The 13,642-nt window shown below is 43.2% G+C and overlaps 1 protein-coding gene across 1 annotated transcript in view; it reads right to left on the bottom strand.

Annotated features, from left to right (window-relative positions):
- LOC126176037 (gastrula zinc finger protein XlCGF8.2DB-like) overlaps positions 1 to 13,358 on the bottom strand; it is a 32,587-nt gene extending 19,229 nt beyond the window's left edge. Inside the window, exon 1 of the mRNA XM_049923168.1 lies at positions 12,338 to 13,358. Coding sequence (XP_049779125.1) covers positions 12,338 to 12,347 — 10 coding nt within the window. The 5' untranslated portion in view covers positions 12,348 to 13,358. The remainder of the gene's footprint in view (positions 1 to 12,337) is intronic.
- Between the last annotated feature and the right edge of the window lie 284 nt (positions 13,359 to 13,642).

The following is a 13,642-nucleotide window of genomic DNA, read 5'->3' as shown; positions in this document are numbered from 1 at the left end:
CGAATGTGCGGCAACTATAGATGCTTAAAAGCTCATACCGTCATGGACTATTACTCAGTGCCGAACATAAACAGTTTCACTCATATGTTATTGGGTGCCACAATCTTCAGTGTTATTGACTGTAAATGTGCCTATCACCAGATTCCCATAGCACTGGAAGACATTCCAAAGACAGCTATTATCACGCCCCTCAGTTTGTTCCAATACAACTTCATGTCATTCAACCTGAAAAACACGGCACAAACATAGTGACATTTCATCGACTCAATCTTAAGACAGTTAGAGTTTGCTTTGCGTAATTGGATGACATACTCATTTTCAGCAACTCGCCTGAGGAACACGAAAATCATTTATCCAAGGTCCTCTAGACCTTGAACTCCAACGGTGTTGAGGTCAATTGCGCCAATCTTTTGTCACATTTTTGGGTTACACCATCTCCACAGACAGAATACAGCCTCCCAAATCCCATGTGCAGGCCATCATGTCACTGCTGCCTCCGGCTACTTACAAAGAACGTTTGTTGGGTACAATAAGTTACTACCGTTGGCATCTGCCTTCTGCCGCTGCCATGCAGACTTCGCTGACAGACTCACTGTTGGGCAAACAGACTTCAGGTCTTAAACCAGTTCGCTGGACTGAACCTATGCTGGAGGCCTTCAAGGCTCTAAAAACTTCCTTAGCTCATGCCTTGAGACTCGCCCACCCCGGCCTGTCGGTTGAGTTATTCATCACTACGGATGCCAGCGACATCACCGTGGGGGCAGTACTACAGCAACGCAAAGGCAACATAGTTTCTCCCCTTCATTTCTTCTCGAAAAAACTGTCTACAACTCAGAAAAAATATTCCACTTTTGATAGGTAACTTCTGGCGGTCTATGAAGCTGTCAAACACCTTCGCCCCAACGTCAAGGGCTGTTCTTTCTTCATCGTTACTGATTACAAACAACTAGCAGATGCTTTCTGCAACCCTCTTGAAGAGCCACCCTCTCGGTGTTTCCGCCACTTTGATTTAGTCTCTCAATTCACAACAGACATTCACTATATCACAGGCACAGAAAACATCCCTGTCGATTTTTTCTCACGGATCAATACTGTCTCACGCATCATCGACTTATCCAACCTGGCCGCTCTCCAGGCCTCTGACGAGGAATATCAAGCTCTCCTAACGGATCCTCAAACATCTCTTGTGTTTACCAAAGCCAGGTTCCCCAGCATTTTGGATGAAGTGTGGTGTGATTCTTCTACTGGCACCCTGTGGCTGTTGCTCCTGCCCACATTGCACCAGCAAGCCTTTGATGCCTTGCATAACCTCACTCACCCTGGCATCCACACCACCACATGGCTCGCATCCAAGCGTTTCATTTAGAAAAATATTAAACGGGACTGTCAGATCTGGGAATACAGCTGCGTCTCCTGTCAACGCAACAAAATCGGCCGCGACACCTCCCCTCCACTAGGCAAGTTCAACATTCCGCAAGGAAGATTTCGTCATGTACATATCAACCTTATTGGTCCACAACCACCATTGGAGGGCCACAGATATATCCTCTCCACAATAAACCACTTGTACCACTGGGTGGAAGCTGTTCCTTTACCCAACATCACCACTGAAACTGTGGCCAAGAGTTTTGTCAACTCATGTTTTGCCAGGTTTTGTTGCCCAACCACCATCACCAACGACCAAGGTCGGCAGTTTGAATCTGCCCTGTTCATCATTTTATTCGACATCTGCAGCATTAATTTTAACAGCCTACAACCCGCAAAGCAACGGGTTAGTTGCATGGTGGCATCGCACCATCAAAACTGCCCTCAGGTGCCATGACTGCCTCTGGTCTGAGGCGCTTCCATTGGTGTTACTCGGTCTCTGTTCGAACCTTAAACCAGACTTACAGGGAGCCATCTATGAATTCGTGTTCGGGGAGAACCCAGTCATACCAGGGGAACTTATCCTGCCTCAAGCACCTGAGGATTTTCCCCCCTCCCCAGATTTCATTAGTTGCATGCACACTCACTTCAAACGTGCATGGCTACACCCACCTATCAGCCATTTCCTGCCAGACACTTACGTGCCAACTGCACTCAACACTTGCTCCCACGTTATGCTCATTGATGATTCCATAAGACAACCCCTGCAATCACCCTACCTCAGCCCCTTTAAAGTACTCCAGCGGGGCGAGACAATGTTCGGCATTATGATTAAGATTGTCCTCAAACTGTTTCATTGCACAGGCTCAAACCTGCTTTCATGGACCCCAATGCCCTTCTGCCATCCCAGACGGACCATCCTGACGACTTTTCCGCTGCAGAGCCTGAAAATACTTTGTCTCATTCCATGACACTGTTTTCTCCAACCCATGATTCGTCATTGGCATTTGCAAGTTTTCCAGGCATGTCACCAGCCACCCCATGTGCGTGTTTCGCCGCCACTTCACTGACTGCGGAGACTCACTCTCTCACATTCAACCTGTGCTACAACGTGTCACCACCCTGTGTGGACGACATGTCAATCCTCACCTTCGATGACCATGTGCTCGGGCTCCTAACAGACACTGTGGCCTCGCCCACTAATGGGTAGTTAAATGTCAGTGTAGTGCATAGCCTGTCCCTCCCCCCCTCCCCCCCCCCCCCCCCCCCCCCCCAGCACCGCGCGAGTGTAGCCCATCAGAAATTCGCGTGTTCATCTCCTCAGACGGCTCGTTCTGAATTCAGGGTGGGTACCGTGCCACAGGCCATTCCACCATTCCACATGCCTACTCTCAGGCCAGCCAACACATCATCTGCCCCTGCTGGTTACTGACTACGAGGTGGACGTGCCACCAATCGCTCCGCCTCCACACTCCGCCTCGACTGAGATGGAAATCCTGGTTGTGTGCCTACCACCTCACCTGACTACTACCGACGCCGACTGCCACATGACCTCCACTCAAGCCTCACAAGTGGTACTCCATACAGCAAAAGGGGGGGGGGGGGGGGGGGGGGGGGGTGGCGTCGATAGGTCGTATCGACCACAATTAACACCATCTTTGGACTCTTATTACTCTGCTGAGCCTCCATGTTAGTTTTTAGTTCAAATGGGTTCAAATGGCTCTGAGCACTATGGGACTCAACTGCTGAGGTCATTAGTCCCCTAGAACTTAGAACTAGTTAAACCTAACTAACCTAAGGACATCACAAACATCCATGCCCGAGGCAGGATTCGAACCTGCGACCGTAGCGGTCTTGCGGTTCCAGACTGCAGCGCCTTTAACCGCACGGCCACTTCGGCCGGCTAGTTTTTAGTTCTGTTCTGTATCTAAACCTGTGTACAAGTTTATGATTAACTATAAAATATATATCTATGTGGAGTTTAATAGGGATAGTTATTGCATTTGGCCAATAATCGTATCCTGTTCCCATAAGAGCATTACAGATATGCTCAACAAAGTCTGGTGGCATATGCTATAGGAGAGGCATTGTGCATGAGAGAGGTATACTATTGAAATTTCAAAATAGTACTTTCCAGGAAGAGCCAAACAACATATTACTTACTCTAATACATGTATCACAAAGGGCCCACAATGAGAAAGTTCGAGACATTAGAGCTAATACAGAGGCTTATCAACAATCATTCTTCCCACACACTGTTCATGAATGGAATAGGGAGAGGGTATCAGCTAGTGTTGCAAAGTCATATAGTATCACTGCTTTTACTGCATTTGCCTAGAAATCACTTTCAGAAGTGTACTTATAATTTGACTTGCCCAACTTATGCAAAAGAGGCTTTTGTAAACAACATGACCAACAAATGCAATACAACACAATAAAATGCAATGCCCTCTGCCACAGACCATCAGTTGAATTGCAGAGTGTTGATGTAGATGTAGAGAGAAGAAATTGTAACTATGCAGAAACAAAAAGAGATTAGAAGGAAAAGACACAGGAAGAAATTGAAATTGATGCAATTCAAAGTAAGTGATTTAATTCTGGTTATAATTTATGAAATCTGAAAATCCATTAGTGGAGAAATGAACATTGGACATTTATATTGGGCCCTTCAAAGTGCTTGAAAATATAGATTCAAACACATGTACAGTAGTGTATTTTAAATAAAGAAAACCTTTTTATTTGAGGAATGTGACTGAGTAACTTATACCTGTGTGGATTACATTGAGGTCTCAAATCAACTATTGCTTAAGTGCTTAGTTTCTTTGTTTACACCCCTTAGAGGGACATATGCACTTTGTATGTCTTGTGTGCAGCTGGAACAAGGAGCCTAACTATGTAGCATTTTCTTCATTCTTTGTTTGCTAGTGCTACAGCTTCTGACTTTTCCTTCCCTTACTTTCCTGTCAATTATCATTGCTGCAGGATTTTTGCAATTTGTAGTTAATTATATTCTTTGTGTTAGAGCATTTTACATTTGTTTATACTGTTCACCTTAGTAACTTATGTAATTTACAGTTAATTATATTCTTCACTTGTACTTACGATGTTTGCAGTTGATTATAAATGGTTCAAATGGCTCTGAGCACTATGGGACTCAACTGCTGTGGTCATAAGTCCCCTAGAACTTAGAACTACTTAAACCTAACTAACCTAAGGACATCACACACATCCATGCCCGAGGCAGGATTCGAACCTGTGACCGTAGCGGTCGTGCGGTTCCAGACTGTAGCGCCTTTAACCGCTCAGTCACCCCGGCCGGCACAGTTGATTATACTATTCTACTTAGTGTTTATGCAACTTGCAGTTAATTATAATTTTTGGCACAGAGTTTATACAGTTTGTGGTTGATTATACCTTTGCCTAAGCATTCATGTAGTTTGCATTTCAGTTATACTTTTCACCTCAGGTATTCTAGTATGACAGTCATGTAAAAAGTGCACTTATCTTTCCACTAGCAGCACCCAAGATCACACTTCTAATTCCTGCAATCACTTTTTTGTTGTATACAATGTTGAAATCATTGAACAATTTTTGATGTATTAGGTTGCTATATAAGTTCATGGTGTTATTGTTTTGCATGTTGATATTCTGGTTGCTATGGGTTTATTTATCCATTGCCATTTTTTATTTGTAGTTCACTGTTTGCTATTGGAGTTTACATATTGTCATTTTGTCATTTGGAGCTAGTAAGTGGATCTGTGGACACTATAAAATGGTGTGCCAAGTGGAAAATTGGAACATTTATGATGTATTCTTCTGTTTGAGTTCACTGGACAAGTGACAGTATCAGAGGTAGCCAGACACATTTGTGCCATGTTTGGGGTAATGCTACTGGACAGAGCATGGCAATAAAATGGTTTTCTTGTTTTAATGAGGATTTTTAACATTAGTGACTCTCCATGTTCAGGAGGACCTTCAGGGATGGGTGAAGATCATTTAAACATATTAACCATAATGATTCACATCAGTGTTCTCAAGAAATGGCAAATGTGATGACCTGTGATCATTCCACAAACACGCAACATTTGTAAGCAATGGGGAAGGTTCAAAAGTCAGATGTATGGGTACCACATGTTCAAAACCAAAATAAAAAAATTTGGTGGGTGAACAACACCAACCATACCTATTCTGTATCACTACCAATGATGAGAAATGGTATCTTCATGCTAACATAAGGAAAAGAAAGGGATGATTGAGCCCAAAGAAAGCAACAGCTTCCCATACAAAGACCTACTTGCATCTGCAAAGATAATTTTATGCATCTGGTGGGACAGCGATGGTGTGGTGTACCATGAACTGCTGCCCCAACGTGTAAACATCACTGCTGACATTTACTGTTAACAATTGAGATGTCTTGCAGATGCAGTCCAAGAACGGTGAGCAGGAAGACTGCATAAAGTGATGCTACTCCATGATAGCACCTGCCTACAATCTGATAGACTGAAAAAAAACACTATACAGGAGTTGGATTAGGAAGTCATTTCACACCCACCTTATTTGCCTGATTTTGCCCCCTCAGATTTTCATCTTTTCTGCTCTCTGTCAAACAACCCTCAAGGAACTTCCTTCGTGGATGAAAATGTGATCTGAGCATGGCTTGATGAGTTCTTGACTTCAAAACCGCATGATTTATACAGACACAGAACCGAAACGTTGCTGTAGCATTGGCAGATAGATGTAAATAGTCAAGGAGAATTTATTACTGACGACTAAAATCTCTGTTATGTGTATTTGTTGAGTTTATTAAACTTGTGAAAGTCTCTACAGTGGTGTTTTCATTCTGGCAGGAAATTTTTTTTGTTCCTGTAGAAAACTTTTAAGCTATCTCACGATACTTCATGTAAAAAGTGGAAACATAGACCTGTTAAAGTTCTCTGGATGAAGAAGGAACACCAGGATAGCATGGATAATGCTGACTTATTTGATCTCTCGCACCTCCAGAAATTGTCTTAATCCCTCACAAAACACATTATCCTATCCACTCTTTCTACTTCCTGAACAACTGTTGTCAATCTATGCTCCACAAACTTGATCCCAAAAGAACTCTCAGTACTTTCAAAATACCTCCTATTCAGCAACAAATCTACACTTAACCAAGCTGAACCAAGAACGTCATTTACAGGGTTATTACAAATGATTGAAGCGATTTCACAGCTCTACAATAACTTTATTATTTGAGATATTTTCACAATGCTTTGCACACACATACAAAAACTCAAAAAGTTTTTTTAGGCTTTTACAAATGTTCGATATGTGCCCCTTTAGTGATTCAGCAGACATCAAGCCGATAATCAAGTTCCTCCCACACTCAGCGCAGCATGTCCCCATCAATGTGTTCGAAAGCATCGTTGATGCGAGCTCACAGTTCTGGCACGTTTCTTGGTAGAGGAGGTTTAAACACTGAATCTTTCACATAACCCCACAGAAAGAAATCGCATGGGGTTAAGTCAGGAGAGTGTGGAGGCCATGACATGAATTGCTGATCGTGATCTCCACCACGACCGATCCATCGGTTTTCCAATCTCCTGTTTAAGAAATGCTGAACATCATGATGGAAGTGCGGTGGAGCACCATCCTGTTGAAAGATGAAGTCGGTGCTGTCGGTCTCCAGTTGTGTCATGAGCCAATTTTCCAGCATGTCCAGATACATGTGTCCTGTAACGTTTTTTTCGCAGAAGAAAAAGTGGCCGTAAACTTTAAACCGTGAGATTGCACAAAACACGTTAACTTCTGGCGAATTGCGAATTTGCTGCATGAATGCATGAGGATTCTCTACCGGCCAGATTTGCACATAGTGTCTGTTCTCTTCACCATTAAGAAAAAATGTTGCTTCATCACTGAAAACAAGTTTCGCACTGAACGCATCCTCTTCCATGAGCTGTTGCAACCGCGCCAAAAATTCAAAGTGTTTGACTTTGTCATCGGGTGTCAGGGCTTGTAGCAATTGTAAATGGTAAGGCTTCTGCTTTAGCCTTTTCCGTAAGATTTTCCAAACCATCGGCTGTGGTACGTTTAGCTCCCTGCTTGCTTTATTCGTCGACTTCCGCGGGCTACGCGTGTAACTTGCCCGCACGCGTTCAACCGTTTCTTCGCTCACTGCAGGCCGACCCATTGATTTCCTCTTACAGAGGCATCCAGAAGCTTTAAACTGCGCATACCATCGCCAAATGGAGTTGGCAGTTAGTAGATATTTGTTGAACTTCGTCCTGAAGTGTCGTTGCACTGTTATGACTGACTGATGTGAGTGCATTTCAAGCACGACATACGCTTTCTCGGCTCCTGTCGCCATTTTGTCTCACTGCATTCTCTAGCGCTCTGGCAGCAGAAACCTGAAGTGTGGCTTCAGCTGAACAAAACTTTATGAGTTTTTCTATGTATCTGTAGCGTGTCGTGACCATATGTCAATGAATGGAGCTACAGTGAATTTATGAAATCACTTCAATCATTTGTAATAGCCCTGGATTTTCCTCCTTCCTTCCAGTGGAAGCCCTTCTTCACAACCACCCTTATGACCACTGAGTCAATACTTATCCTATTCCAATCTCTTCCTAACTGTGATTCTCCATCCCCCCCCCTCCCCCTTCCACTTGACTGTCCCCTGCTAATCTTAACAGAATTCCTCACATTCATCCTGGTCTCAACTGTCAGGCCTAAATGTTTTCCATTTGAATCTGACATCACAACTGCAGAATGAATAGCTATTTATAACCAAAAAACAATCCTGTCAATTTTTTTTCCTTATGACTATGATTCTGCAAATGTGGTCAGGAATCATAGTGAATTTGTGGTTGAAAGTCTCCATCATCCCTCTGACAACTCCACCTACAAATTTTTCTCCAATATCTCATCCCAAAGATGTAGCATGACTTCCAATGACATCTCAGCACATTAGGTCTCACTTAAAACTGTTATCCCAGTCTGTCTCTCTCCTTGCAATAGAAATCCTACAAAAATACCATAAATCGTTTCTAAAAACTGTAGAAACCCAACTTGTATCATTTCTAATGGCCTTACCATGGCTGCCTGCAATTCTTCCACAGAAAGATAGTATGTCTTGTTTCAACAGCATCTCCAACCATGTTTCTGAAGTTCTCCTTTCCATAACCAGAACACCGGTAGCTTCCCCTTCACAAATCCAATGTTTCTGTCCCATTATAACTAGACTGCTTGTCTGTCACTATTGATGTTACATCCTTATATACCAACATCCTCCATGTAGATGTTCCCATGGAACATTACATTTCCCAATATCCACCTGATACATTCGGAATATGTGCATTGTACATGGTAAAGAACCATGCTGCCCATTATTTAGGAAACTTCATATGTTAACTCTCCTGACCCTGTGTATTTATGAGATTTTTAGCTTTCTGTATACCAAACAGGCATTATTTGAGAGAAACCATTTTGTTCACACACATAACATAAGAAAAAAGGAAACTTTATACTTCCCACCCACAATCTCAAACTGTATGCCCAAGCACTTCCATAAATGGGTGCAAGGTGCAGGATCAACTGCTTCTGTTATTCTACATGTGCCTAACTCACGGGAATGTGGTAATGTTCCGTGCCCATAGGGGGGAGAAGGCACTTTTCCAACTTGAGTGGTTCAGTCATGGTCGCATGTCAGTTATGTGCTGGATTTTGTTGGGACATTTTCGCCAGTTAATTGGCTAGAAGCACTACACTACTCTTTGTTCTCAGCATCCTTCTTCTGATGTGTTCAGCTCTCTAATTGATATAAATCATTAATAATATGACAAAATGTGTGGGTGTTCTGTGTAATTTTTGACCCCTGTATATCTAAAGTATACACTCCTGGAAATGGAAAAAAGAACACATTGACACCGGTGTGTCAGACCCACCATACTTGCTCCAGACACTGCGAGAGGGCTGTACAAGCAATGATCACACGCACGGCACAGCGGACACACCAGGAACCGCGGTGTTGGCCGTCGAATGGCGCTAGCTGTGCAGCATTTGTGCACCGCCGCCGTCAGTGTCAGCCAGTTTGCCGTGGCATACGGAGCTCCATCGCAGTCTTTAACACTGGTAGCATGCCGCGACAGCGTGGACGTGAACCGTATGTGCAGTTGACGGACTTTGAGCGAGGGCGTATAGTGGGCATGCGGGAGGCCGGGTGGACGTACCGCCGAATTGCTCAACACGTGGGGTGTGAGGTCTCCACAGTAGATCAGTGTTGTCGCCAGTGGTCGGCGGAAGGTGCACATGCCCGTCGACCTGGGACCGGACCGCAGCGACGCACGGATGCACGCCAAGACCGTAGGATCCTACGCAGTGCCGTAGGGGACCGCACCGCCACTTCCCAACAAATTAGAGACACTGTTGCTCCTGGGGTATCGGCGAGGACCATTCACAACCGTCTCCATGAAGCTGGGCTACGGTCCCGCACACCGTTAGGCCGTCTTCCGCTCACGCCCCAACATCGTGCAGCCCGCCTCCAGTGGTGTCGCGACAGGTGTGAATGGAGGGACGAATGGAGACGTGTCGTCTTCAGCGATGAGAGTCCCTTCTGCCTTGGTGCCAATGATGGTCGTATGCATGTTTGGCGCCATGCAGGTGAGCGCCACAATCAGGACTGCATACGACTGAGGCACACAGGGCCAACACCCGGCATCATGGTGTGGGGAGCGATCTCCTACACTGGCCGTACACCACTGGTGATCGTCGAGGGGACACTGAATAGTGCACGGTACATCCAAACCGTCATCGAACCCATCGTTCTACCATTCCTAGACCGGCAAGGGAACTTGCTGTTCCAACAGGACAATGCACGTCCACATGTATCCCGTGCCACCCAACGTGCTCTAGAAGGCGTACGTCAAGTACCGTGGCCAGCAAGATCTCCGGATCTGTCCCCCATCGAGCATGTTTGGGACTGGATGAAGCGTCGTCTCACGCGGTCTGCACGTCCAGCACGAACGCTGGTCCAACTGAGGCACCAGGTGGAAATGGCATGGCAAGCCGTTCCACAGGACTACATCCAGCATCTCTACGATCGTCTCCATGGGAGAATAGCAGCCTGCATTGCTGCGAAAGGTGGATATACACTGTACTAGTGCCGACATTGTGCATGCTCTTTTGCCTGTGTCTATGTGCCTGTGGTTCTGTCAGTGTGATCATGTGATGTATCTGACCCAAGGAATGTGTCAATAAAGTTTCCCCTTCCTGGGACAATGAATTCACGGTGTTCTTATTTCAATTTCCAGGAGTGTAGTTTAAAAGAGCAATAAAGCAGTGTTTGATGGTACTTGGCTATGATTTTCTAGGAATTATTTTATATCTTTAATGTGTTTGTAATTCAATGTTTTTGATAATGTCTGTAATCATTTGTAAATGAAAATGAGTTTAAATGTTTTCAGGCTTTTTCCACATATTTGGGAACTGCTTCACACAGAACATGTGGGTTAATTATTGAAGTTAAGCAAATGAATTCTTTTGTGGAATATGGTATTCTGTATTTCCTTTTCTGACATGTTTTGCATCCCTCTCCTCACATTAGTTCTGCAAATCAAATACTCAAATGCTGAAGCATGATGTATTAGTCATTAGGTCTCCATATCAGCACAGAATATGTGGCATAGAAAATACTAAAGAAATACAGAGAAAAATATAAAGTTATTTCTTTATTCAGGTTCTTATTTCAACAATAAATATACAGTAACTGTGGCACATTCCTAGTTATCTATAAAATATTCTCGGTATTGTAGCCATGAGAAAATCATGAATATATAGCTCTCAAAACACACATCATACAAATCATACAATAACAATACTGGCTACAGTCATAATTGGCATATGAAGTTAGCACTGGAAGACAGTCAGTATAATTTTCAAATAAAAAATAGAAAGCTGAATGAGAGTGAAGCATGGTTTTTCATATAGATCTGCTTCTTCACTTGTGCTGAGGAGGAGGATGGCAGCCATCTCTACCATCATTTCTAAGTTAAAAGGCTATATCAAGAATGAATGCAGAGTGAATGCAGTATTGCCACTCAGAAATTAAGTGTAGTGGTATCCTTTTACAGTACCCACTTCACCTTCTCTTTCCATTATACATTAACCGCTCACATATACTAGTGACATTTTCTCCTGACATTCGGTTTTCCATTTAAGAAATACTCACTGTAAAGAATATTTTGGTAAGCTAAAGCCAAATCCAAATTAATAAAGCTTTCTAACAACTTGCAATACTTTTTCAGCAGGTTGATTGCCAGTATATTCAGGGTGTACAAAACATCATGTGCTGACTTCACAGCTCAGTTTGTTGCTTACCAACAATACGAAAATGTCTGTAGCAAAATTTCATCCTGTGAATATTTTTGGTAGTATATGGACATAAAAAGTGACAATATGGCAACACTGTAACCACATGTATGACAAGTATCTTCAATCAACAACAATATCAAAAGGATAGACTGCCACTCACCACATAAGAGGAGGTGTTGTGTCATGGACAGGCACCTTGAAAAAGACTGCTAAACATTTCAGCTTTCAGAAAAGAACATCCTTCTTCTGAGATAGAAAACACACATTCACAAAAGCACAACTTGCTCTCGCTTGCATACACAGTCACTGTTTCCAGTTACTGGTGCCCCAGTGCCTGGAGACCACGTGTATGTAAGTTGTGTTTGAGTGATTGCGTACGTACTTTCTATTTTGGAAGAAGGACTTTTTTGTCTGAAAGCTTAAATGTTTAGCACCCTCTTTCATTGTGCCTGTCTGCAACTTCATGCTTCCTCTGTGTGATGAGTAGCAATCTATCCTTTTCATATTGGTGTTATTCCATCCTGGACTTTTGACTGTTTGAAATAACGTTCTGGGGTAACTCATTTTTAACAAAGAATGCCTTCATTGCTCAAAAAGTGCTGTAAGAATATGTGGTGCTCACCCATAATCATCTTGTAGACATCTGTTTAAATATTTGGGCATTCTGACTACTGCTTCACAGTATTTATTTCCTCATGAAGTATGTTATAAGTAATCCACTGCAGTTCAAAAGGAACAATTACATTCATTTGCAACATTAAGGTTGTCCTTAGCACTAAAAGGGTGCACAATCCTGCAACCAAAATTTTTGATCACTTACCTGCTGATACAAAATATCTGACAGACAGCAAAATAAAATTTGAAAATAAACTGAAAAAGTTTGATAACTCCTGCTGTTCTGTAGAAGAATTTCTATTATTGTAATATGTAAAAGTGGTGAGTGGGTATTATCAACCCACATCCATATGTGTTTTTACTTCAAATAAAACATGCATGCACGTGCACGCACATGCATGTGTGTACACACACACACACACACACACACACACACACACACACACACACACAAACAAACAAACAAACAAACAATTGTAAATCACCAGCATGTAGCCATATTTACAAAATAATTTGTGATATTAATATAAAATGACTCATTCCACATGATTACAATTTATCATGCAAATGATCCATGGAACATGAAACTAACTAACTAACTTTGTAGTACCTTCAATCAGTGTGATATAATCTAGGTTTGAATGTAGTAGATAAGTGGTGTGAAGCAAAACACTTTCATGATGTCGCTATTGTGCTATACGTGGTTGAAAGGGACGAGTTAATAGTGAACTTTGAATTTAGTTGTGGAGTATAACAGAAGCAGAGATGGACCAAGAAGAATATGGGTGGACCTACTCAATGTACATCATATTCCTACATCCCATGGGGACATGAAACAGCTAAAACAATTCACTGTATGTAGCTTAGGAGTAAAAGAAACCCTCACCAAATAGTGTGCCCACCCTCTTCCTCTGTCCTTCCCAGTCCATGCCTTGAGGTCATTGTCATTGCGCACTGCTTGAACTCACTGGCTCTGTGGCCCCTGTGTCGCATTCCTATCCCATATCCCTGTGCCTCACCCTCCCACACACTGGCTGCTGCCCTCCAAGCCATCAGCTACCCCTCCCCAACCAATCCTCCTGTACCCCATCTCTTTCACCATCTCCCCATCTTGCCTGGAATAACTCCTCATCCCTCTCCACATGCTAAATTTCCATCCCAGCTTTTTGTGTTCAGCAGGTACAATGTAGCTGCACAGCTAGATGTGTGCACGTAGTGGGGCAGGGAGAGGGGAGGGGGGGTGAAGGTGTGCATGCATCTATGTATGTGTTCTCTGCTTATTAAAGAATTCGTCCAAAAGCTAGCAAGTTTT

This window comes from Schistocerca cancellata, chromosome 3, assembly GCF_023864275.1.
Source record: "Schistocerca cancellata isolate TAMUIC-IGC-003103 chromosome 3, iqSchCanc2.1, whole genome shotgun sequence".
NCBI lineage: Eukaryota > Metazoa > Arthropoda > Insecta > Orthoptera > Acrididae > Schistocerca > Schistocerca cancellata.
This window is presented reverse-complemented; position numbering and strand designations above follow the sequence as displayed.